We start from the raw sequence: 27843 nt of genomic DNA, 5'->3' as shown, positions 1-27843 counted from the left end.
TTTTCTCTACTCCAGATTTCGCAGCCGTAAAACTGAGCCTGAGAGAGAGTAACTGAGTCGAAAGAGAAGCCGCCTTCGTCATCGCAACCACTGTGGGTGACGCTGGGATGGAGAAATCCCTCGAGGAGCCGGAGAACGGGAACCCTAGCTCCCCCCTCTCCTCTTCCTCGTCGGACGATGACGAAGCCGCCGAAGATCTCCAGATTCAAACCCTAGAGAAATCTCTCGCCGAGAATCCCTTCGAGTACGTTACCTACGTCCAGGTAACCCCTCCCTCTCACATTACCAGCCAACCCTGATGATTTTGATTCATTTATTCAGTTCCTGTGACCATCTTTTACTTCTGGATTCTGTTCGTTCTCTCTTCCGCTAACACCACCTTCGCCTGATTGTCTGCTCTCCTTCTCTCGTGCAGTATATTCAATGTTTGCGCAAGTATGGTCATCTCGAGAAGCTGCGGCAGGCGAGGGAATCAATGAACCAGCGGTTCCCTTTAAGCCCGGAGATGTGGCAGGAGTGGATTAAAGACGAAATTTCCTTGTGCTCGAGGTAGTTGCTCTTGCTCGTCATTTGAATTTAGGGGTTCTCGTAGTGAAGTGCGTTTCACTCCTCCCCTTCAGCAGGAGGGATGATATCAAACTGTACACGCATCACTTATTCTGCACTCAAATGATGCTCCCAACCTGCACAAATTTCATTTGATGTCGCGTTGATTGTTAAATATTATCGAAGTGAGAAATTCAATCACTTATCCATCTACAGGATGCTATCACGAGACACTTACTTTTGGTTTTGTAATATGAACAATAGTTAGCAACATCATCGGTAGTATTGTTTAGACTATTTGCAATCTTATTCATCATTGTTTCTTGAGTTCAAGAGACATGGAGTTTGGAGGTATAAAAGCTAACTCTTAGTTATTTCCCTGACGTATTTTCATGTTTTTGTATTATTTTGATTTCCTTTGAAGTCATCTGGTCATAGATTTCCAATAACTCTTTCCAAATCCAATTCATGTCATGTAGAGTATATTGTGTCTTTTCTCCTTTCACTTTATTTTGTGTTATGTAATAACTCCACTACATTGAAAAGTTATGAAAATTGCAATTTTCAAATATTCTCACACTGTATAATGGTACAGGCCATCCAAATTCTCCAAGGCTGAGGATATCATAGTAATACTTACTGAAGGTGTTCATAGGTTCTTCAGTTATGAATTCCTGTATTTGTGTTGCAAACGAATAAACCTTATGTTCCCTTTGTCCTATGAATTATGTCCTATGAATTATTTGTATGAACATTACAAGATCTGAAGCAATATTATAATGTTGCTAGTCATGTTAAACTTTTTTTTTTTATTTCAAAAAGAAGTTCACAAATTCATTAATCAAGGCTTTTGATAACTTGATAGAGATGTAACACGGGCATCATGAATATAGAATTCATATTCATTAAAGTTTCCTTAAGATGCTAATATATGTACACAACATATTATTGGAATTGAATTTCTGTGGACTCATCTAGTGTCAACTAATTGTCTTGATGAAAAATAATAACTCTTATGTACACACTAGATTTAGAGTTTTTACTAATGTAAACATACTTTTATGCATTATTGTTGCACAAATTGCATATACTGGTGCTTGAGTTAGTTTTTTGGAATTTAATATCTGTCCCACCTTGTTGAGCACTTTGGCCATTTTGCTCGTTTCATTACAATTTGCTGCATGTCAGTTGCACGTATGTTTTCTCCCTTCTTACTTGACAATGATTGGACTTGTTCAAGTGTAGAATGGAAAGAACTCATCACATACTTTATGATGTAACCAATGCTTAAAAGATTAGGGAATTTCTTTTTAAGGCTTAATTAAGTAGAATGAGGGTACCTGGTCTTATTTAATTTATTATTTAATAGAGTGATGTAGATTGCATTAAATCCTTATTTATTTTAATTTAAATTGTAGTGTTGAAGCTTTCACTGAAGTTGAAAAGCTTTATGAACGTGCAGTGCAAGAATATTTGGTAAGTTTGACTTGATTGCAAGGCATCTAAAATTTGTAAATTTTTTTTTTATCACCATCTGCTTTTTGAACTTTGACTATCTGTCATTGCAGTCTGTATCTCTTTGGTGTGATTACATCAATTTTGTTCAAGAAAATGATGCTTCTATATCACAATGTTCACCGGATGGTGTTTCAAAGATGAGAAAGTTACTTGAGCGTGCTGTCGCTGCTGCTGGGTTGATTGTAACTGAAGGAAATAAAATATGGGAGGCATACAGAGAATTTGAGCAAGCTCTTTGTCTGACAATAAAGGACAGTCAAAATGAGGTTAACACTAAAATAGAAAGGCCTACATTCCTTTGCTCAGCTGTTTATTAAAAAATAGTTGGCATGCTATCTCTTTATTTCATTTTATTATTATTATTTTTGCTTGAGCTCTTTTTCCTCTGTTGTTTCAGGAGAAAGAAAAACAAAATGACATTGTACGCAAACTATACCATCGACAACTATCTCTACCTTTGGTTGATTTAAGGGCAACACTTAGGGATTACAAGCTTTGGGAGGCTGAACAAGGCCATGATAATGATGCAAACTCAGATTTTGATGGTGTTCCTCAGCATGTTGTCTCGGCTTATAGGAAGGCCACTGAGCTTTATAATTTTCGTAAGCAATATGAAGAGGAAATCATGAAAACTGATGCATCTGACACAGAAAGACTTCAACAGTTCTTGGTAAACAATTTTATCATCTCAGTGCTTTTTTTCTTTATTTGTTCCTTGTTATGTTCTTTTTTTGGTACTTCATTGCTTAAATCTGGCTTCCTTTTGCATTTGGTCATCTGACTCTGCAAATGGGAATTCTGACTGTTTATTCATAAGAGAATTTATCAAACCATTTTCTGTTGTGTAAAGTGTTTTTTGATGCAAAGGAATAGTTGAAATGCACTGCAAGTTAGGATTAGTGTCATGTATGTATACCCATTTAATTCTTGAAATCTGACCTGGCCATTTGTTGCTTCAAACTTTGGCTTTTTTTTCAGTATCTACAACTGTTACCAACCTACTATTATAATTGCAGAGAGTTTTTATGTATCATAGTTGATTGGTTAATCTTTTGTTTATGGCGCCCAATTTTCTAGCGCTAGGAGTAACTAAACTGTACCAATCTTGGATAAGCATTTTTGTCTTCTAGTCATGTACATCTAATTCTATTAGTGTTGAGGAAGCGGTTCGGATCGCTAGAGGGGACGAGTGGATAGCTAACTGCAAATAAAATCACCTATTTCTCTTGCTATCGATTTAGCAAGGACACACAGATTAAGTATAAAATGCAAACATAAAAAGAAAGAGACACTAATGTTTAGCAAGGACGCACTAATGTTTCTCGTGCGTCCTTCTCGTTTCATCGAAATACCTTGGATGCATTGAGCCCGTCGTTTCTCGTGCCATCCTTCTCGCTCACTTGTGTCTTCTGCCAAGGCTTTGCTGTCTCCGATGCTCCTTAGCCGTTGAGTACATGTATGTTCTCCCAAGTCCTTGTACATTTAGACACACATGGACTTAGCTTAAACTTATTTGACAACACATATTGTCAAACAACTGTCACAACTGTCACAGCCTGCACAGATTTGACAAGTTGTGAACAGATTAGATTTCATAGCTTGTATAGAAATAAAACAGCTGTGAACACAAAGTAGGAAATCAAGGGATTTAGTTAGAAAAATATTAATGTCTTATCTACAGAATAATTAGTTTCCTATTCTCTATTTTATTGTAATGTTGTATATAATGGTTATTCCCATTCTGAATGTAACAATTTATTGAGTGATATCAATTTGATCCATATTTTTCACATTGTATTGGAGCTTTAGCCTTCATTGCTAATTTTATTTTCTACCTTTCTTTATCATGGCCGATTCTCAAACAACCATTTCCAACAACCCTAACTAATCTATTGTGTTTGATGATGGTAGTTCAGTCTAGAAAATTGGTGATCTATAGAATATTCGAGCTTCCAATTGACTCAACGGGAAGAACTACTTGAAATGGTCTCAGGTTGTTTGTGCTTACCTCAAAGGCAAAGGGTAACTAAGCCATATCCTTGGGACAGGACCTGCCACGACTGATCCCGTTTTTGAGGCATGGGATGAAGAAGATTCTATGATTATGTCTTGGTTATGGGATTCCATGGAACCATCCATTAGTGATACATGTATGTTTCTCTCTACTGCTCATGAAATTTGGGATTGCATTACCTTCACTTACTCAAAAGCCCGTAATGCTGCCCAAGTTTGTGAACTTAAAGTCAAAGTAGGTGCTACTAAGCAGGGAGATAAATCAATCACTGAATATTCCATGGTTTTACAAAATCTGTAGCAAGAACTTGATTATTACCAAGTAATTGAGATGCAATGTGCTATAAATGCTACTATTTTGAAGAGCTTTATTGAAAAGGAGATTGTATATGATTTTTTGGCCAAATCCTGAATTTGATTAGGTCCGGATCCAAATCATCGGCAAAGACGACATACTCTCCCTAGCAGAGGTGATCTCTCTACTCCAGGCTGAGGAAAGTCGATGAAGTGTGATGCTTAAGCCCCAACCCATGGCTGGATTAGCCCTTGCTGCCAAAACTGTCTCACAGGAGAAAGATAAGTATGGTGTGACTCCGATTAGACAATAAAGCCCATCTTTAGTGCAACTATTGTAAGAAACCTCACCACACCAAAGAGACATGTTGAAAACTACATGGTAAAAGACTAAGTCGAGAATGGGGAAGTCGGAGGGGGCAACACAAATCTCAAGTACACTTGATCGAGCAATCCCATATTGAAGACAACTCAATTCTTGGCAGATTCAACAATGTAGAAATTGAGAAACTTTGAGTATTGTTGGGTTCTCTTGATAAACTGTCTGGCGCATGCTTTTTGACTCTCTTAGGTATCCCCTTACTCTCTTCTTATATGAATACCTCAAACAGTTTATTTGATAGCTTATGGATAATAGACTCCGGTGTTGCAGACCACATGACTCCCAATTCTAATTTTTTTCACATTTATAACCCCAGCCCAAGTAACAGAAAAATTATAGTAGCCAATGGATCTTTAGCCATTTCTGGTTTTGGAAATGTTCATCCTACTCCTAACCTTATCCTCAAAAACGTCCTCCATGTACCAAAATTGTCTGCCGATCCTGTTTCCGTTCAAAATTTAATTATTGAACTTCACTGTCATGTCATTTTTTCCCCTTTTTATTGTGTTTTCCAGGACACGGGGAGGAGGATTGGACTTGCTAAGGAACATAGTGGTTTTTACTACCTTGAATCCACTAAGAAGAATAATTTGTCTTTTGTCCTTTCACAGTTCATTTAGTAAGCACAATATTTGGTTACATCACAAACGTCTTGATCATTCGTCTTTTAGAGTTTTAAAGGTTATGTTTCCTCATCTTTTTAAAGATGGGATGTTTCTGAATTTCAGTGTGATGTTTGCGAATTGGCAAAATATTCTCGTGTACCCTTTTCTATTAGCAATAAAAGAAGTTCTACTCCCTTTTATTTAATTCATAGTGACATATGAGGTCCTAATATTCCTAATGTTTCTAGGGCTCGATGGTTCGTCTCCTTAATTGATGATTGCACTTGGGTTACATGGGTGTGTGTTTCTTCTCAAATGAAAATTTGATGTCAATATTATTTTTCCTAATTTTCACTCAATGATTCAAAATCAATTTGGAGTGAAAATCAAAAGCGTTAGGATCGATAACGCTAGAGATTACTTCAACCAAACTTTGTCCTATTTCCAATTCCAGGGGATTATTCATGATTCGTCTTGTGTTTATATACCTCAACAAAATCGAATAGCAGAAAGGAAAAATGGATACTTACTCAACACTACTCGTGCTATTTTTTTCGGCAACAATATTCCTAAATCCTAAGGGGAGAGGCTATCCTTAATGCCATATACACGATAAACAGACTTCCTTCACATGTAGATAACAAGAGTCTCATGCAACTCAATGAGTTTTATCCTCATTTCCGAACCACAAATGGACTTACTCCTAAGATTTTTGGGTGCACTGCTTTTGTTCATATCCACAATCCACTTCGAGGTAAACTAGATCCTTGTGCCATCAAATGTGTCTTCCTTGGATATTCATCCACTTAAAAAGGATATAAGTGTTACCACCTTTCATCTCAAAAGTTTTACATCTCGGCTGATGTTACCTTCTTTGAACATATCCCGTTCTTCTCCAAATCCTATCCTCAGGGGGAGATTTCAATGACAAAAGATAACATTTGTGAGTCATTTGAATCCATTGACATTCTTGATCTTCCTCCTACTCAAGTTCGTATCAAATCACCTTCTATTCCATCTAGTGAGTTTCCTCCCAGTGATACTCTAAGTATCCCTCAAGTGTATTCAAGGAGAAAGGCCGTTCCAGAAGCGATATAAGTCCAAGAACCTTAACCACAAACCTTCGACCCTGATGTTGGGATCATGGTAAGTTCTGACTCACATTTACAATCTACTGAATCATCCACTAAAGATAGCCTTGACCTTCCCATTGTTGTTAGAAAAGGTATTAGAGAATGCACCAAACACCCTCTCTATCCTCGATCTCTCTATGTTTCTCTTAAACGTCTATCACCAGCCGACAAAAGATTCATTGTGAGTCTAAATACTATGACTATTCCCAATACTGTTTCTGAGGTATTGTCAAAAAGGGAATGAAGGGATGCCATGAGGGAGGAAATGAATGCATTAGAAAAGAATAATACATGGGAGGTTGTTGAAAAGCCAAAAGGGAAGAACATTGCTGATTGTAAGTAGATTTTCACATTAAAATACAAAGAAGATGGATCTCTTGAGAGATATAAAGCTAAGTTAGTAGCAAAAGGTTATACTCAGACTTATGGGGTAAATTATTAGGAGACCTTTTCTTCAGTTGTAAAAATGAATACGGTTAGAGTTCTACTATCTTTGGCTGCACACTTTAACTGGCAACTCCTACGGTATGATGTGAAGAATGTATTTCTTTAAGGAGATTTAGATGAAGAAATTTATATGAACCTCCCACAAGGATTCGAAAGGGATATTGGTAACAGCGTATGTAAACTGAGGAAGATTCTTTATGGTCTAAAACAATCTCCTAGGGCATGGTTTGGAAGATTTACAAAAGTCATGAAGAAATTTGGGTATATCCAATGCCAAGGAGACCATATTTTCTTTGTTAAGCACTCAATAGCAGGGAAGGTGACCACTCTTCTAGTTTATGTAGATGATATCGTTGTGACTGGAAATGATGAAAAGGAAAAACATGATCTAAAATAGCAATTAATAAAGGATTTTGAAATAAAGCAACGTTCTTCCTTGGTATGCAGGTAGCATACTCTGCCAAAGGAATTTTTATTTTATGTGATTGATTTGTTAGCTGAGACAAGGGTGATTGGTGTAAACCGATTTCTAATCCAATGGATCCAAATCACAAGATAGGAGAAGCTAAGGAAGAACCAACTGTTGACAAAAGAATGTATCAGAGGTTGGTTGGTAGGCTTATAGACCTTGCTCACACTCGTTCAGACATTGCATATGCTGTGAGTGTGATCAACCAAGTCATGCATGATCGAAGAGAATCTCACCTTCAAGTTGCTTACAGAGTATTACATTACTTGAAAGGCACTCCGAGAAAGGGAATTTTGTTAAAGAGAAATGAGACTAGTTTTAGAAGCTTACACAGATGCAGATTATGCAGGTTCTCTAGTGGATAGTAGATCAACTACATGATATTGTACTTTCCTTGGTGGTAATCTGGTGACATGGAGGAGCAAGAAACAAAATGTGGTGGCAAGACCATCTGCAGAATCAGAATTTAGAGCCTTTGTTCAAGGATTATGTGAACTACTCTGGTTAAAAATTATTTTGGATGATTTGAAAATTAAATTGGAATATCCTATGAAACTTTATTGTGACACTAAGTCAGCTATAAATATTGCTCATAATCCTATTCAACATGATAGTACTAAGCATATTGAAGTTGATAGATATTTCATCAAGGAAAAATCGGAAGAAGGATTAGTGTGTATGTCATATATCTCGTCAAAAGTACAATTGGCTGATGTGTTAACAAAGAGATTGAACAACTCTAGATTTCATGATCTCATAGTCAAGCTGGGAATGGAAAGTATCTATTCCTCAACTTGAGGGTGTGTCAAATAACTGTCATAGCTTGTACATATTTGACAAGCTATGAAAAGATTTCACAGCTTGTATAGCTATGTCAAACAACTGTGAATAGATTCACAGCTTGTACAGAAATAAAATAGCTGGGAGCACAAAGTAGGAAATCAAATGATTTAGTTAGAAAGATATTAATTTTTTATATACAGAATAATTAGTTTCCTATTTTCTATTCCATTATAATGTTGTATATAATGTGTATTCCTATTCTGAATGTAAATAATTTATTGAGTGATATCAATTCGATCCACATTTTTCACACATCAAACACTACTAGGGGTTCTAACAGATTCAAAACGCAACTGATTTTTATCTGTAGGTGTGTTGTCTCCTCTCACATTATCAGTGTTCAAAAATAGCAAGAAGCTGACAATTGCTATTATTTGGATAGTTTGTCAACTTAAGATAAGATTGATGGTTGATAGAGGTTGTTGCAGCATGTTCTGCATCTCGGTATCATTTTATTAATTTTTTCCATAATTATTTTTTAACTTAAATCTAATTTATTGTTAATGATCATTGTTACTCTCCTGAGGCACGTTGTGCCTTTTGTTGAAAGATCGGATGATTGGCTAGAAGTAGGGTTGAATAGCTTGTTACCCCAATTTATTCTTCTTTCTACAATGTTAGTTGCGCAAGCAGAACAGAACTAAAACAATAAAAGCAAATAAGAATACCAACGCTAACACGATCTATGTAACGTGGTTCGAAGATTGCTTACTCCTATTCCACAACTTGTCCTTGAGGTGGACGATCCTTTAATCCGTCGGCAGATTAGTCTCCGACAATCTCCGGCTAATGCTTTCTCCTTCTTGGTGCAGCAAACCTGTCACAAAGCTCTCTTCCTCTTTTACAAGATGAGGCTTAGGTTTAGGAAGAAGAGAATTAGCTTGGAAGTTTGAGGGAATTACTTGGAGTATTCTAGCAAGAATCAGTAACCTCTTCCATCCCTCAAAGCTCCCTTAAATAGAGTGGAAAGAGTTGATCGACAACTCATTTCCTGTGCACCAGTCAACTGACATTTTCATCAGTCGACTGGGGCTACCGTTGGATGTAGCCAACGGCTACTTGTAAAAGTGACAGTTGAACAAAATGCTTCTGTTCACTCCCAGTCGACTGCCACTTCCATCAGTCAACTGGTCTTGGTTACAGACTCACACTCATCCTCTCCGGAGTTGCCCTTTGAAGTCCTCTTCCTTGGCCTTCGTCCCTCAGATGCAAACGAGCCCGCGACTCCTCTCTATGCATCCTTCGCGTTGCCTTGAAGTTCGCTTTCCTCAGCTCCACTCCGTTGCTCCTAGTCCCGCGGTCCCTTGGATGCACCATCCTTCACCGATCTCAAGGACCCGAGCCATAGGATGAGCTCCTCATATGTGTTTCACCAAGTCCTGTGTGACTCAAACACATATCAAACCAATATGAAAGCCTAACTTAAACTTTTTGACACACATCAAAACCATGATCATACCCGATCAATCCTAGATTGGTTACACCTACACTCTTTCCTTTTTTGATGTGTGGTAATATGTTTAAGTTAGACATAAATAATATTTGAAAAATTGAAAGCAAAGCGTAAACATTGAAGCATAAATCCGAGCTCCCCCTTGACATATACTTTAACACTTAATTTTCAAGTTTTGCACAAAATGGGAGAAATACATTTCTAACTTTAACTTCCCATTTCTCCCCCTTTGACACCATAAAAAAGATTACACTGAACAATTATATATACTATGACATTAATTTTGACTAAATTAAACAAAATCAACTGTTGAAAGTGCTGAAAAAACTGCCATCTGTTGTAGTCGACTGACACGAGCAGAATCACATTTTCTTACTTTTTAAACCAATTTCAGAAATGCATAAAAAATTTCAAAAAATTTTAAAAATTATGAAATTTTGAACACATATTTTTTATAATGTCTTTTAATCAGGAAAAAAAAATATTTTCATGAAAATTCATTATATTTTCGAAGTTTTGACAAAAACTCAAAAACCTTGAAAACATTCAATTGTGTATCAATTTGAAATCTTATTTTGAATTCATATGTTTTAAAATATCTATGCCACTATAAATAAAACATAGAATTGTTTTCAAAATATTTAAAATGTCCAACTATGATCTATGGGCAAGATGTCTATTAATTAAACATTTGCTTTCCCCATAGTTGGTCTATGATAACTATTTTTAATAAGCTATAAGCATAAGTGAATTATGAGTATCATCCTATCATCTCACATTTATGTTTAGAAATGTAATGCAAGTCATTGTGAGATGAAATAAAGATAATCTCTACTTAGCCTTTCTTATCATAAATTTCTATCAAGGCTAAGTGTTCCCCCTTGAGGTCTAAAGTCAACCATTTTTCAAAAAATTTAAAATATGACCTTAATGGTTGACTAACCCAAAAATCCTCTAACCTTTGAGGATTGATTTTGGTACCCAATAGAAGTTCGTTCTAATTGGGTTAACCAAATACTCCTTGAGGATACATTTCCTATCTATGGTCCTTGTTTTTGATTGCCTCCTAGCAAGTAAATAATGATAAGCTTTTTCATTTTTGGGTTCATTGTATCCTAATACCCTTTTGTTGAAACTTGTCCTTTGGCTCCTAATGCTCATGTTTAAGATATTGGAGCCAATTGTGAATTTTTGAAGGGCTTTACTAAAGTATTCTACCTTTTTTCCTTAATTCCTTATTTTCTTCTTCTAAACATGAATCATTTAAACCAGAAGAAGAAGCATGCATACTAGAGGAATTATTTAACTTAGAAAACATGGATTCTAATTTTTCCTCTAAAATACTAATCTCATTTTTCAAGGATTTGTTTTTTTTTTAGCCTTAAACAAATCTTCATTTGTACTTGAAATAATTTTAACCAAAGTATGAGTGGGTAGATTGTATACCTCACTTGCCGAGAAGTCTGAATGCGAAGTTTGACCTCCTCCTTCACTTGAGCTCCCTTCTTCTTCACTTGAGTTCTTTCCTTCTTCATTTTCGGATGAGGTGGAGGCAATGCCATCAATTCCCATTAGAGTAAAATGGGATACATGGTGCTCTTCTTTCTCCGATGATGATTGATCATCCCATGTTGCCGTTAGATTTTTGACCTTCTTCCTTTTTTCTTTTGTCTTTTTCTTTTCTTCCTTCTTTTTCTCTTCCTTCTTCTTTAAGAGAGGATATTGATCCCTCATGTGTCTTTCTTCTTGGCAATTGTAGCAAATGACTCTCCTTGTCCTACTCTTGTCTTTTGAACTTCTCCGAACATGAGATTTGTTAGTAGAAAAATTCTTAAATGCTTTTCTCATTTTTCTTACCATATACGCCTCTTGATCACTATCCATTGAGGCGCTTGATTCTTCGGAGTCGGAAGATGGTGGAGATGAAGATTTCTTCTTACTTTTTCCTTTGTTTGCCACAAGGGCTACTCTCTTGATCTATGGGCTCTCCCTTTTAACACTTCGACTCTAGTTTCGTGAAGCTCCATTGTTGAGAAGAATTCATCTAGAGAGAATTTCTCTAGATCTTTTGAAATGTAGAACGAATCTACAATTGAGCTCCAAGTTGTGGTTCTTGGAAAAGCATTGATAGTTTTCATCATCATATCTTGATTTGTAAGTGTCTCACCTACACTTGTTAGTTTATTTAAAATCTCTTTAATTTTAGAATGTAGAATAGATACCTTTTCTCCTTTCTCAAGCTTGATGTTGTTGAGTTGAGATCGGAGGAGGTCTCTTCTTGTCAATTTTGCTTCCGATGTCCCTTTATGTAGCTCAATCAACTTTTCCCATTAGTCCTTGGCGCTTTTGTAATTTCCAATTCTAGTCACTTCTTGTTGGGGAAGGACATTTAGTAGATGATGTATTGCCTTTGAATTTGTTAAATGCTCTTCTCTTTGTTTCTTGCTCCATCTTACTTTATTGATTATCGTGTTATTTTCATCCCTAGGTATCTTGAAACCATTTTCTATTATTAGCATTATATCGAAATTGGTATCGAAGAATACCTTCATTCTTTTCTTCCATCAAGAGAAATCTCCTTCGAATTTGGGTGGCTGAATGGGTGAGCCAGCCATTTTGTTGAAAGTGCTTTTCTCGGCGATTAGTCCGTTAAAGGATGTCCTCACTCTAATACCACTTGTTGAAAGATCGGATGACCGACTAGAAGGAGGGTTGAATAACTTGTTACCCCAAATCGTTCTTCTTTCTACAATGTTAGTTGTGCAAGTGGAATAAAACTAAAACAATAAAAGCAAATAAGAATACTAACGCTAACACAATCGATGTAACGTGGTTCGGAGATTGCTTGCTCCTACTCCACGGCTTGTCCTTGAGGTGGACGATCCCTCAATCCGTCGGTGGATTAGTTCCTGACAATCTCCGGCTAATGTTTTCTCCTCGGTGGAGCAAACCGCTCTCACAAAACTCTCTTCCTTTTTTACAAGATGAGACTTAGGTTTAAGAGGAAGAGAATTAGCTTGGAAGCTTGAGGGAATTACTTGGAGTATTCTAGCAAGAATCAATAACCTCCTCCATCCCTCAAAGCTGCCTTACATAGAGTGGAAAGAGTTGATCACAAGACAACTCATTTCCTGGGCATCATTTCCATCAGTCAACTGGTGCTACCGTTGGATGTAGCCAACGGTTACTTCGCAGAATGCCAACGGTCACCAACGACCACTTACCAATTGACTGTTAGCTACTGGCTGAGCGAACAGAATGCTTCTGTTCACTCCAAGTCCAGTGCCACTTCCATCAGTCGACTGGTCCTGGTTACATACTCACACGCATCCTCTCCGGAGTCGCCTTTTGAAGCCCTCTTCCTTGGCTTTCCCCCTCAGATGCAATCGAGCCCTCTCCATGCATCCTTTCGTTGCCTTGAAGTTCGCTTTCCTCCGCTCCACTCTGTTGCTCCTCGTCCGACGGTCCCTCAGATGCACCATCCTTCACCGATCTCAAGGACCCGAGCCATAAGATGAGCTCCTCATGTGTGTTTTACCAAGTCCTGCGTGACTCAACCACATATCAAATCAATATGAAAGCTTAACTTAAACTCTTTGACACACACATCAAAATCATTATCGTAGTCGATCAATCTTAGGTCAATTGCACCTACACCTTTATCTCTTTGCTGATATTATCTTTTTTGAGTTCACATCTTTCTTTTCTTATACACTGTCTCTATCTCTATCTGAGGATGTGCAGGAAGTTCTTCCTCTTAGTATTTCATTGTCCTTCCAAGCCCATTGTTAGATCTGCAACCCCTCTTTTGACTCACCACTTGTTTCTTCTATTGCTAACTTGCGCCACATGAAACACCACCTTTGTGGTGGTTCATGATCATGACATGGAGATACTCCAGAATCTTCCTAAGACTCTCCTCTCTAGTCACTAGTAATTGTCCTAGATCCCCGTTGATTTGAGCATCCCATTGCCTTTTGTAAAGATATTCATAAGTGTTCCACTTCGTATCCACTTTCTTGCTTTATAACATGCATCATTGTCAAAAGTCAACACATAGAAATGTTTTGAAGGTACTTTCAGGGTTAATAACAAGATATGATTGATGAGATGGTTGTTTTAAATTCTAATGGCGCTTAAGAGCTATTTTCTTTTCCTCCAGAGAAGTTGACAGTGGGTTGCAGACAAGTTTGAGTTGCATATTAGTTTTCTCTGCTAAGTATTTATCAAATGATCTACTGATCGCCTTAAGGCCACCTGGTGACAAAGTGTGGTATACTTAGATTTATGGTGTTGAGTACATATGTTAGTACATATATTCTATTTAATGGCCAACATTATTTTGAACTGACTTTTCTTCTCACTAGATATTGTCTTCAACTTGACATAAAAAAATATCTTAATGGTTATCTTTTGGAGGAAACCTTCATAGAGCAACCTCTAGGGGTTGTTGCTCAAGGAGAGATTAAGTCTAATGTGTAAGCTAAAGAAGTCTATGATTTGACCGAAGTAATCTCTAAGAACTTGGTTTGAGAAATTCATCTCAACTCTTTTACAATACGACGTCATTAGGAATATTACAGATCATTCAATTTTTTACTGGCAAATGCATTGTCTACTTAGATAATATTATCATCACTTACAATGACTGCATCGATATTGCAAAATTGAAAGATTAGCTTCTTCAGTACTGAAGTTGCTTGCTTAGAAGTAGTGTTTTGAAAATTGGACTAGGCATTGAATTGTTGAGGTTACTTGGTCGATGCCAACTAGTCTAGGAGGAAGTTGCACTTTATAGAAAAAAAACATAAATTAGTTCTTCTAACAATAAAAAGTATCATTAATAAAATAATAATTGTAAATAAAAAATAGTCAAAATGGTATACCCAACGTTTGAAATGTCGTTTCGTGCCGCTCGGCACGAACGGTTTTTACCGTTCCGCCGGGCGGCCGAAACCGGCACGGGAGGCGTCCTCGTCTCGGCGGCGCCGAAGGAGACGCGGGACGCCTCCAGCGGCGTCCCGCGACGCCTTCTGCAGCGCCGAAGGCGTCGCGCACGATGACTTTTGCGGGGCCGGAAGCGTCCGGTAGGATCGCCGGACGTTTCCGGCGCTGCCGGAGGCGTCCGGCGATGCTTCCGGCGTCGCCGGACGCCCCTCACGGGATCGCGCCGCGATGATCGCGGCGCGATCTCGCGTACTGCCGCGAGTTTTTTTTTTTTTCTGTTTTTAATAATTATTTATTTTATTTAATTAATTTAAAGAATTCTCAAGGAGGATGTGCGGAGGATGTGTGATATTTCTAGGAGCCCTTTTATAAATCCTAATTAAATATATAAAAAATATATTTAAAATTAAAATAAATTAAATAAATTTTATTAATTAATATTCTGAAAAAATAATATTTTAAATTTCATTTAAAATTTTAAAAAATATATAATAATTCTTATTTATATTCTAATATATTTTTTATTATTTTAAATTTTCAAAAAAATTCAAAATTTTTTAAAAAAATTCTAATAAATTATATTTATATTCTGATATTTTTTTTAAAAAAAATTTTACTTGTTATTTTTTACTATTTAAAATATATATTATTTAATTAATAATTAATTAAATGAATAAATAGTTAATTTATATAATTATTATTAATATAAAGTAATATCTTGTATTAATTTATATACTTATTATTATTATTATTATTATTGTTATTATAAATATTTCCATTTTAATTTGAATTATTAATATATCAATTCTATTTAAATAATTTTTTTAATTATTTTTTCTAATAATATTAAATTTTTCAATAATTGAGAACTTATAATAAATCAATATACAACTTATTTTTATATATACAATAAACATATTTACCTTATAATTACTATAGATAAATAAAAAAATACCGAAACTGTATCGGCACGGCACGATACGATACCGAAACCGTATCGTTCCGGTCTGAGACCGAAACCTCGGCACGGGTCGAAATTTTAAACCTTGGGTATACCACTTTTTATTGCACTTCATTATGTAATTTTAAAAATTTAAAAAAAAAAATAACATTATACTTTCTTAGCATGGAGACTGAAGAGAGTTGAGACACCTATCCAGATGTCATGTCATCAAACACTCCACGAATGGCACAGTTCCAATCATTGACCTTAAAATTACCAATCCAGTTTTCATATCCAACTTATTAGTTTTATCTAATACAGCCAGTTGACCACCTCCACACGGCTATGACATTATCAATGTTGATTTGCCAACAAAATTCCATAAACATCTATTCTTCGACTATGAACCATTACACTATAGCAATCTATGCTAAACATCAAATGACATTTATGTCCACATACAATCCCTACTAATGATTAATTCTGATGCTCATTATGATTAACATTGAGACATCAATCACAGAAAGCTCTAACATGCCACTATCACAGCAGATTGTGTTAGTCGGTATCACTCTATACACCAGACATCAGAAGAAGACACCAAAATTTTCTGCTCATTTACACTTTAATTTTACCAACACATGCCAACCACAGAGTATGATTACTTAAAATATAGGCTTGTTGGTCAAGTCAACTAGTTTATGATTACTCTTCCTTTCAAAGATTGCCCAAATAAAGGGAATAGAATCCTGCCTCAAATGATTGGGTTTTTGATCAATACACTGTGGAGAGAATGGATCTTGATTGCCCAATAGAAAGGAAGGGGATAGAAATCCTTCCTCAGACAATTGACTTAGTTCAATGAACTGTGGAGAGGGTGAATCTCTTCAGCAAGCAAAGATCTCCCTTCAGGGCACTGAGAAATAAAATTTCTAACTCTAAGTGAGTGTCTGCTTTGGCACCATGCTTATTGTCAGATGGGAAATTGGATAAATCACTGATTTATGTTACTAAGCATATCCATGCCATAAACAAGTCTCAGACATTTGATTTTTTTTTTAAAAAAAAATTGAGGGCATGTAGACTCATAACAAAAGGTTCAAATTTAGGATATGGGTATGGGGACACGATTAATTTAAAAAATTTAAATATTAATACTTGATCAAATATAAGCTAAAATTAATCTAACTTGTAATACATAATAATTATAACCAATAATATATTCTTCTTCTTCCTCTAGTTCATATCAACTTGAGTTAGGGATAATTGGCGAGTATGAGTGTCAGCGACACTGACATAATACCAATGACTAAATACCCAACAGAAGATTTAAGACTATATGTTATAGTCCATTTTTCATTAACTATAACAATAAAAGATTATTGTTATCCCCTTGTTCTTATTCCCTGAAAAATTGCTACATCTTGGTATGTTGGAACTTAAACAAAATGGAAAGTATATTTCCGCACCTTGCTCTGGCATGCTATGCCTCACTGACAATTTATGCGGGCTTAATAGTAATATGTGCAATCGTAATATGATGTAGTTTTTTGAGGTAATATCCTTCTTATTCTTTAACTTGTATGTTTATTATGAGACCGGAAATACTGTAACTATTCTGTGTATAATTATTAATACTTTGTTCAATTTAAGAATTGGTTGAAATTTGTACCATTTTATTTCTTTTTTGTAATTTCTTTATTTCCTTTTTTGATAACAGAATTACATAAAGTTCGAGGAATCATCTGGTGACCCTGTTCGTATTCAAATCCTTTATGAGCGTGCTGTCTCAAGGTTTCCAGTATCTAGTGACTTATGGCTAGGATACACTAGTTATTTGGATCAAAATTTGAAGGTTTTGTTCAGACTGATTAGTTTAAATGAATATCATGATCCAAATATCATACTGGCATCATAGAGTATCTCTATTTCAGGTCCCCACTATTCTGAGAAGCGTATATTCAAGAGCCACAAGAAATTGCACGTGGGTTGGTGAACTCTGGGTGCACTACTTGCTTTCTTTGGAACGTATGCACGCAACAGAGAAAGAGTTAAGCGATGTATGTTTCCTTTTTTGTTGTTATTATAAAGTTTGTATAATGTTATTGGTTTAATACTGGTCTTGGTTATAGTACTCCTAGTGTCTAGGTTTTATTTTATACCCAGGGGCGTCTATGATTTCTATAACTTTATCTGCAAAAAAGATAGGGTTTCTTGCTATTGTGGGGAGTTGTATTGATTTTGAGGTTGGCCTTCAATTTTAAATTTGCTTCCTGACTTTCCTATGCCATGTATGAGGCAGCAATTCAACATGATTTCCTCTAAACTCTTATCATACCAAAATTTGCATCAAGTTGGAGTTTCAGTCCCCTGTTAGAATGAAATGCCCTGGCAGTGCCAAGTGCTGGTGCTGCTGTTTGTGCTGAGCAAGAACCCTAGGTTGCGGAGAAGAATGAGGCAAAGGAAGAAAATGAGGCGGTGGAGGGTGTTGTTTACTTCGTTGCTTGCTGGGGAGAAGTCACAAAGCCTCGATGCCATCAGAACTATTTTGCCACCATTGTTGGTACTCATGAGACCATCTTGGGAAGGCTCGCAAAGCCCTAGCATTGTCAAAATTCCTTCGTTGTTGTTGACAAAATGAAATGAAGCCAAGGTGGATGTTGCATTCCTCGCTGTGCGCAAGGAAGGAGTGGTGAAGCCTCTTGTCACCAAATTGTCAGGAAGAGTAAGAATGAGGCTGTAGGATGTCGCCTACTTTGCTGCATGTCAGGAAGGAGTCGTGAAGCGTTGGTGAAGTCAATGCCACATGTTGCAATCTCATGCTTGTTTTGCTTGCCGGTTCTCGCGTGGAGTGAAATGTGTAACTCATGTTGACCTGCACAAAACCATTCTTCAAAACTTGAGCCATACTAATTTGAACCAACAGTTTTCATGAACTAAAGGTTTAACTGAGCTTCAATACAACAAATTATCGATTTATCTAATAATCGTTATGTCTGGGCATTTCTTGTACACTAATTTCCTCTTATAACTATTACAAAATTCATGTTATCACTTGGCAAACTATGTTGCTTAGAGATGGTAGTATACTACAAATCGACACACTATTAAATTTTGATTTTGTACATAATTTGCTCATTGCTTCCACTACTCTCATCTTGAACACTTTATATTATGCTATTTTAACTAGAAGCAGTTTCTATTTTATTCATCATCCTTTTTTCAGGTCTTTGAACAAGCAGTGCAATGTGCTTTCACAAGTTTCAAAGAGGTAGTGCAACCATAATACTTAGGCAGTTAATTTTGTGTTAAACAATTAAATGATATATGTTAGGAGTGATAGGTTATCTTCTAGGTTGTCTGCTGTTATTGAGTCATCTGCTTTATGATTTCTATTGAGTTTGACCTTGGCCATGGATAAATAGAAATATAATTTGTTGGCCACAGAAAAGTGGGTTATCGTTATTCCTCTGAAGCATGATTATACCCTGGGTTTAACAAATGTCTCTGCTTTTTTGAATTTTATCTTAACTTCGTAGCTTTAATGATCCAGTTCCCACTCTGTTGTGCTTGCTAGACTACGAGAAAGATGGTTTGGTACTAGCAGGTTGTGACATACCAATAGATGGCGTCCAAGTGTCTATAGTTAGATGAGTTGGATTGATTAGAGTCAAAAGTGCAAAGTGTAGAGGAAATCAAAGGAAATTATTTAATATAATAATAATTATTCAATTTATTTAAATATTACTGATGATGTAGTTCAATAGACGGATAACATTCATGGCTCACTAGGACTTACATGGCTTGATGAGGATAAGATTTCTGATTTGTAGTTGACTCTTACTGTAGTGAATTAAGGATTAATTTGTTATCATATATTAATTTTCCCCTTGGCATATGACCCTATCCAAAATTTCTTTTGACATATTTTACCTTAATTATAATTATGAGGATCAATCCTACACTCCTAGTTATGTCGTTTCCACTCAAAACCTAGGGTGTATCACTCAATTTATTGGCCTAGTACCAGATGTTTTTCCTCTAGCAAGAAGTGTTATATTATCACTATATAAGTTAAGGGTGAGCTGAGAACTTTGTTTATAAAAGGCAACTTTGAATGTCAAAATTTCAGTACTTTTATAGGACATGAAGCTTTTCGTACTCCCAACCTTGTATTATTTTTTTAGATGACTTGGTATAATTATTTCATGTTTTTTTTTTATTTAACAAAGAACAGTGTTATTAGTAGTAAAATAACTGCATGGGTTATCTATGATGTTTCTATTTTCTGTAGATGGCTTATCCTAAACTGCATGGATTGTATAAATTTGTTGTGTGATCTGCAAACATGGAGTAGCTAATAAATATGGTCTTTTTTTACTTTTAGTATTTGGATCTATTTCTCACTCGAGTAGATGGTTTAAGACGGCGAATGTCTTTGGCTGAAGCTAAGAAGGATGGGCTAGACTATACCATAATAAGAGAGACTCTCCAGGTCACCTTCCTCTATTCTATGTCTATATCCTGTTAAGTTCCTAGTTAGATGTCTGATATTGTTTTTCCCCCTTAACTGCAGCGTGCTACTGAGTACTTATCTCCAGATTGTCTGAGTACAGATGAACTGTTGTGTCTTCACTCGTATTGGGCAAGATTGGAGGTTAGTCTTGGAAAGGATATTGGTGCTGCATGTGGGGTATGGGAAAACTTGCTCAAGAAGAGGTTTGATTGTCAGCATTAATTTAATTCTTCCAAGTTTGATTTGGCTGATATGCTTTTGAAACAATATGACAATAGCATATTTCTCTCTTATAGAAATCTTATCTACTTGCTGAATTGTCAAACTTAGTTGTTGAATGCACGATTTTGGTATGTTGTACTTCTACAATGTATCAGTACCTTTTCTCTGAATTAGTCTTGTATCTTTCCAGGGGAACTATGCTGGAAGTTTGGCAATCATATATCACAATGGAACTTGAACTGGGTCAAATAAATGAGGCAAGATCAATCTACCGAAGGTGTTACACTAAAAGGTTCTCGGGAACAGGTTCAGAGGTAAGCATAATATAATATACTAAATTTAACCAATAACTAACAGAAGTCTTTTTCTTATCTCATATTTGAATTTGCAATGTTGTATGGTTTCTTTTTTCAAACTTAATCCAGTTATTCACATGGGTTGGGTATTTAACAATATTTTGTGAAATTTGCTAGGACCTTGGTATATCTAAGTTATATTCATTGTATCAAGTGCCAATGGATACGTCCAAAATGATTGTTCTAGCCACTGACTGATGTAAATCCTGTCTAGGCACGAGTTAATGTCACCATGCTGTGTGTGTTGACAAATAGGAGCACCAATGGGAGTAACATCAAAGTCAGAGAAACTGTGAAACGAAAGGAGAAGGAAAGGGGAAGCACTGATCAGAGCAAGGTTTGAAATTTCATGCCGTGCTGTCCGAAACGGGTGGTATTTACCATTCTGGTGCGAGACCGACACCAACACAGCCACTGTGAGGGTGTCGTGAGTTCGCGAAAGATGTTGTGACCCTGTGGCGTCCCTCTGCAGGGGTTGTGGAGGGCGTTGCAATGGAGGCTGTTCTCCGACTTCTATGGCAAGACGCGCGAGCACGAAGGAGAGGGGGGTGGCCAGAGAAGTGGGGAGAAAAGGGATGCAACGCCAATGTCGGTTGCTTGCGTGAATGACGCCGGTGGTAGAGCAAGCATAGAGTGGACGTGCGAGGAAGGGAGAGAACAACGGTGGAGAACTTTAGGTTTTAAAAAACAACATTTAATTAGAATACTTAGGTTAATATCCAATCAACTCCTAATTTAAATAGGTAATTTCCTAATCCTAAAGGAATTATCCCATTAGAATATATAAAAATTTGTTTAAAATTTTGAAAAATTCTAATAAAATTTTCTATATTCCTAAACTCTCCGTGGGGGCAACGGTGCTGCGATGGCCTTTGCGGGTAGCTGTAGCTGCATTTTTTTTTGTGATTCTTTTAGTTTAGTTAATTTTTTTATTTTTGAAATATGTTTTTTTATTAATAATAGTTATAAAATATTGAAAATTATTTCAAAATTTGTAAATAATTTAAAAAATTAATAAATATTTTATAAAATAATTTAAATTTTTTAATATACATTAAAAATTAAATATAAATTTAAAATAATCTATTTTTTAAAAAAATATAATTCTTGAACATTTCAAATAAATTTTTAAAAATAAAAAATTTACAAATACATTCAAAAAAATAATTTAAGATTTTCAAATAATTGTATAATTATTTTTAACCTTTTGAATGATTTTATAATTTTAGATTTAGTTTTAAATTTTAAGAATGACTTTATTTTAAAAAATTAATTTTATAAAAATTTAATAGGCATTATCTTATGAGAAAATATTAAAATATAAATTCAATGTCTCAAAATATAGAGCATATATAATAATCAAATATTAATAAAATTAATATACATTTATATTTAATTTTTTTAAAACATACTGAAATTGTACCGTATCATTCCCATCCGGGACTGAAACCTCAGCATGTGTCGAGATTTTAAACCTTGGATTATGGCACCAACAACCATAAATATGAGCAATGTTGGAGTTAAGAAACTAAGATGCATCTATATTCTATATATATGCTTGTCTTGTTCCAGTTGTGCTACTCCAAATTCAATTCCTAGTTTACTGAGATATATTCATGGATGTGGGGAAACTAGTTCTAAGATTCAACATAGATGGCCTACATCTGGGAACTCATTATTTAATCTGGTTTATGAAAATTTATGATGTCTACTTTCCTAGTGTTAACAATATAAATATATAAATGGGTCTCTTTTCTAATCACTTGAGCTTTTGGTCAATTAGGTTAACCAATCGACTTTAACTTTAACATGGTAGGTTAGGGGTTCAAATCTCACTTGTGGAAAAAAAATCATTCATATCGTGGGAGATCGGAGCCAATTAAGCCATTAAATCAAGTACCCACCTACACTAAAAGAGAGAGTGCTGCCTACACATGAAGGGGAAGGGAGTGTCACCTGTACACGAAGAGGGAGTGCTAACTAAATAAATGTATAAATAAGTTCCTTTCATAACCTTGATCTTTTTGGACAAGTTATTGCCCAATCAACTTTAACAATTAGAATGTTCCAAGTACCAATGCTGTCATTTAATGCATGACAACCATATTGGTAGTATTGAGGTATAATTCAACCGACTTTTTAAATGCTATGCTTATATTTGAAGGTAAGCAAAGTAATTGATGGGGATTACAGGTTTCCATTAGGTGTTAAAGCATGCTGAGTGTGGGCATGATATGATATTGAAATCATATTATTCTGACCGAAAGTTGCAACTCTCAAGGACAATATTTAAAACTTGCTTATATCAATTCATAAATGCTTTTATTTCTTCTGTAACAATTTGACTTAACTGTTCATTTTGAAAAAAAAAACTTGATAAAAAATAAAACATAGAAGAGAAAATAAAACATAGAAGAGAAAATAAAACAAGAATCAATTATGCTATTGCGGGGTCTCAAATATAACTTACTTTTTATATTATCTTTTTGATAACCTCACTGCCTAGCCTTGAGTCGGTGTTTACTTCAAAAAATTGGTTGTTTTTAGTTTAGCCCCATTCTGATGCTTTTGGAAATGTTATTACCATACATTTAGTTATTAAATAAATCATGGTCAATATTTTGTCCAAGTTTCTAGGTTATGGTAGTTTGTAGTTCTCTGATAAATAAATGTATTTAGTGGAGTATGAGCTTGATACTGTTGTCACACACTTGATGACTTTTTGTTTCTCATTTAGATTTTTTTCTCATGTTTTTGTTTTTTCATATATGTTTTTTTCATTATGGCTTATCTATCTTGTATTTGTTACATGATAGTGGAGTGAATTTTCCTTTCTATTTACCTTTTTATTATCAATGACTGCTGACATTTATCCGAACTAGCTTGGCTGAAGTAATGTATATGACACTGGAAAACGTGTTGGCATTTCATTTTTCTTTGATTAATCTCAAATATACATTCATCTTAAGAAATTGATTTCCAGGACATTTGCTATTCCTGGTTGCGTTTTGAAAGGGAAAATGGCACTTTGGAGGATTATGACACTGCACAAAAAAAGGTTCGCTTTCCTTGGCATTTGCATTTGTAGTCCTGATCTTTGTTGTTAAATGTTCTTGGACTTTTCTTAAAAGTTTCTTTCACTTGGATTTTGCAACAAAACATGCTTTTTCTAATTTGGTTCTTCTACTTATGGATTTATTATTATTATTATTATTATTTTTAATTTTAGAACTAAGCTAAACAATATGCACTTTAAATGACCTAGAAACACTCTTGGGAGAGACGTGTAAAAAAATGCAGTTAACCCCTTTGATACTTGGACTCCTTTTTGGACCCTTGTCAGTACGACACAACAAGACATGAATATGAGTATCAAAATTGAGTCTGAGCATCCAGATTCTTCTTCAAGCAGAAGTCTTCCTCTTCTTTTTCTTCTTGTGCTTCCTCGTATTCTTCTTCTTCTTCTTCTTCCCATTCCCCTTCCTCTTCTTTTCATTTTCCTTGAGAAGAGGTAGTGGAAGAAGAATAGCAGTAGGAAGAAGTGAAAGAGGAAAAAGAGAAATGACAAAGATGAAGACAAATAAGATTATTAGGTAAGATTTCTATTTGTTTAAGTTATAAATTTGGTTATAAGCAAGGTTTGAAATCTTGTTCTTGTTCGGTGTCAAGTTTCAGTCATTGGTCGGAATGAGATTTTTCAGTGCCATGCAGACAATGTTGACACAATAATGTTGAAGATATAAACGGGAAGAGGAGGGAAATTGGAGAGGAGCAGAAGAGAAAGGAACAGGGAGGAAAAAAAGTAGATAAAAGTAGCATAATTAAACCTAACTTCATTGCATGGTGGTCACTAGGTATTGTTGTTGTAGATTGTGGTCAACTAGGTTTGGCAATTACTTGTAGGTTTCGTCAAGTCAAATAACATGCAGAAGCTTCTCTTTCGTCGTCGCAGACTTGAAAGGACAACATTCATGGACAGCTCGCAGAAGGGACCATGAACTTGTGAAAGGGACTATGCTTGTAGACAGTTTGCAGAAGTCTCTATTGCATCACATTAGACTTCTTGCAGAAGCCTCGCACGAGTACTCATTGCAAATTGACTGCGGAAGCCTTTGCAATAGTCATCAGCATCATGAACTGTGGCGGAGCTTGTTTTGTCATCTTGGTCAAGTTCTGCATACCGATTGATGAGGGAATGAGATGTTACCTTGGTTATAAGATAATATATAAATTAATTTATCTTATATTCAATCAAATAGTAATATTTAAGTTTTTTAGATGAATGGTGTACATGTATCCATGTCCTTAATTGTGACCATTTCAATAAGTCCATGCCCTTATTTTAGAAAACTCACCTGTCTGAGACTCATTTCCTACATGAGTATAGATACTATTTTTGGAGTCCAAGTAATATAGGTTGACGCTGGTGGGGTTGGGTATTCTGTGATGTCTTCAACTGGAAAGGAATCTGGAGAAGAAACTTGCAGTTTTGGCCCCTAGGACCTTTTCCCTTTTTTCTGAGAGTGTTCAGTTATTTGGTTCCTTTGTTGTTTCTATCCTGTGTTCATTTAAGTTGTACCCAGGGGCAACTTCACATAGTTATTATTATTGCTTCCGACTATGTTCATACCAGATTTACTACAACTCTTATGTTAAAAAAATGAGTAGTTGAATTGCCTCTTACCCCATTTTTCATCTAACCTAATGTGTGGTTTATCTGCTCTGTCCAATTGGGCATGTTACATGTCTGCAGATCTGCATTAAACTTCATCTATTAATACGTTGAACTTTATTCTTGAAAAGATAAATGATTGTTGTCCTATTTGATTATTTTCTCTAATATTTTATTTGTACCAAACACTCTATGCTCATGTAAATATGATAGGTAGCGCCGCGCTTAAAGGAGCTAAAGGCATTCCGGGCTCAACAGGAGGCCAAGAGTGACAATGCATCACTTGTCAAGCAGGACAATCCTACTGCAGCTGATACATCACGAAAGAGGAAAATAGGTAAAGTATCTGAAAGTAAACCACCTCCTGAGAAGCGAAAAAAATATTCATCTGAACCTTCAGAAACATCTGAAAAAGTGCCTGCAAAAGCAACAGACCAGATTAACATTGCAAAAGAAACTGATGAAGGTGAAACAAATAATTTGCTTGATACAACCAGCAAGCAATCTGTCAGAACTTCAGAACATCGGGATTCCAAACCTGAGTTGTATAACGATAAGTGTACTGCATTTATCTCAAATCTCAGCTTTGAGGCAAGCGACTGATCTATCTTATTCTGTTCTTATTGTTAGCTTAGCAATTTTTTTTTGTTGAAAAAAAGAGAAAAATATAAGCAACATTTGTCGCAGGCAAATGAGGAACATTTGCGCAAATTCTTCAAAGACTCTGGAGGAGTTGTTGCTATACGATTGCTTAAAGATAAAATAACAAGACAATCAAGGGTTTGGTTTCTACCTCATTTCTGTTTACGTGCACTGTCAATTGTGAAATTATCATCATTCACAACATTGCACACACTGCCAGTTTGGAATATAATCAATTGTGTCTGTGTATAATGGAACAGCGCACTCAACAAAAATGTCTTATGCTTAAATTTACCAAAGAAAGAATAATTTGAATGCTGTCAAAAATGGTCTATGAAAATTCTATGGTTATTGGGAGCTTAAGTTTCAGTGGTTATTGGGACCTTTTGCTTTGAGTTTCACTTCTGGTTTGTTGTTAACCAGACAATTAAAGCTCTTATTGTGAAAACAATGTTTGTACTTATTGGTTGGCCATATTATTCTGATCCACTACCTGAAATTTGATCGAGTATTTATTCCATCATATACTTTCTATACTATCCAGTTCGCCATCAGGTATAACCACATTTATGTTCACAATTCTTATTTTCCCATTAGAAACACATTTTCATATTTGTTTTCGTAATTGATACAGGGATTAGCCTACATTGATTTTTCAGATGACGAACATCTTGCAGCAGCTGTTGCCAAGAACAAGCAGAAGTTGCTTGGAAAGAAATTAAGTATTGCACGATCAGATCCTAAGAGAAGCCAAAAGAGGGACTCAGCTAGTAGCAATTCATCCACAACTCATAAAATTCCATTTGGTTAGTTTTTTTTTTTTTTTCTTTTTTTTTTTTTTAAAATTATTGTGCATAGAGATCGCTTCCAAATTTGAAAAACCAAAAACTGTGGTTCTCCATCATAACTGGCACCATCGTAGAAAGTTTATTGAATGACTATATTAAACAATGAACAAATGCTGCTTCCTGGTATTATGAATCATGAATTTCTTGCAGTTTAATGAGTTATGTGCGGTGACAAGATTTTACTTTAAAGGATGCTTGTGTATATCCTAAATAGGAATTCAGCTATCAGATGGACATTTGGGTTTCTTAAATCAACAATCATAAGCTAAGTCATATTGAAATGAAATTTATCAAGAAATTTCAATGTAAGGGAATTACTTCCTGAAAGAAAACCTGTTTGAGTTTTTGTATATTGTTCATCACATCGTGTGCTATTAAGTGTTCCCATCTACTAAGTTTTCATATTGCTTTTTCTTTGTCAGCTTATGCTAGTTTTCCTATATAATAAATTTGTCATTTCTTTTGACATGCTGATTCCAACTGTTGGGGGTTGGCTAGATGGATGAATTTCCACAGCAAATTTAATGCTGAAAGGATGACCTAGTTAGTAAATCATGGGCTGTTGATCTTTTTGCACTTATTATGCGATTCAAACATGTGATGATTATGCAGGTTCAAAGATGACTCGAGGTAACAGTGACAAGAAAGATGTGTCTGCAGCTTTTGTTGTAGCTAAGCATGGTGGCAAGGAGTTCACTGGAAGTGTTACTTTTGCTGTACCCAGAGCGTTAGCACAGCGTCTTGACCACACTCCAAAGGATGCAAAGCCTGATCAAGCTAGCGAGCAGCCAAAATCAAATGATTAATTCGGAGCTTTTCTCCTAAAGTGGGCGAAAATGAAGACGTGTATGGAGAGTTGCATAGGATCCGTGTTCCAGTCCGTAACCGTGTTATATAAAACTTTATTGCTGTCACATATTTGCTTTTTTCTACTTAATATACTTTTCTAAGTCTTTTTGAGTTTGTTTGGGTGCTAGGGACTTTACCAATCAGA

At 35.6% G+C, this 27843-nt stretch overlaps 1 protein-coding gene across 3 annotated transcripts; it reads left to right on the top strand.

The window, feature by feature from the left end:
• LOC122018841 (squamous cell carcinoma antigen recognized by T-cells 3-like) lies at positions 1 to 27799 on the top strand. Of its 3 annotated transcripts, none has more exons than XR_006121924.1 (16): positions 1 to 263; positions 416 to 549; positions 1965 to 2022; positions 2115 to 2330; positions 2462 to 2734; positions 17314 to 17448; positions 17528 to 17653; positions 18820 to 18864; positions 19981 to 20088; positions 20170 to 20312; positions 20522 to 20645; positions 23671 to 23745; positions 25573 to 25950; positions 26047 to 26139; positions 26661 to 26807; positions 27462 to 27637. XR_006121924.1 is itself a non-coding variant. In XM_042576276.1 (16 exons), exons 1-16 carry the CDS (start codon positions 108 to 110, stop codon positions 27653 to 27655), a joined length of 2430 nt encoding a protein of 809 aa, XP_042432210.1. In that variant the 5' UTR covers positions 2 to 107; the 3' UTR covers positions 27656 to 27799. The 3 variants fall into 3 exon arrangements, 2 of the variants coding, with proteins under 2 accessions (XP_042432211.1, XP_042432210.1); XM_042576276.1 differs by having other exon boundaries at positions 2 to 263; positions 26636 to 26807; positions 27462 to 27799; XM_042576277.1 differs by lacking the exon at positions 27462 to 27637 and having other exon boundaries at positions 26661 to 26810.
• Positions 27800 to 27843: the final 44 nt, after the last annotated feature.

Source organism: Zingiber officinale, chromosome 9A (genome assembly GCF_018446385.1).
Source record: "Zingiber officinale cultivar Zhangliang chromosome 9A, Zo_v1.1, whole genome shotgun sequence".
Classification (NCBI taxonomy): Eukaryota; Viridiplantae; Streptophyta; class Magnoliopsida; order Zingiberales; family Zingiberaceae; genus Zingiber; species Zingiber officinale.
This window is presented reverse-complemented; position numbering and strand designations above follow the sequence as displayed.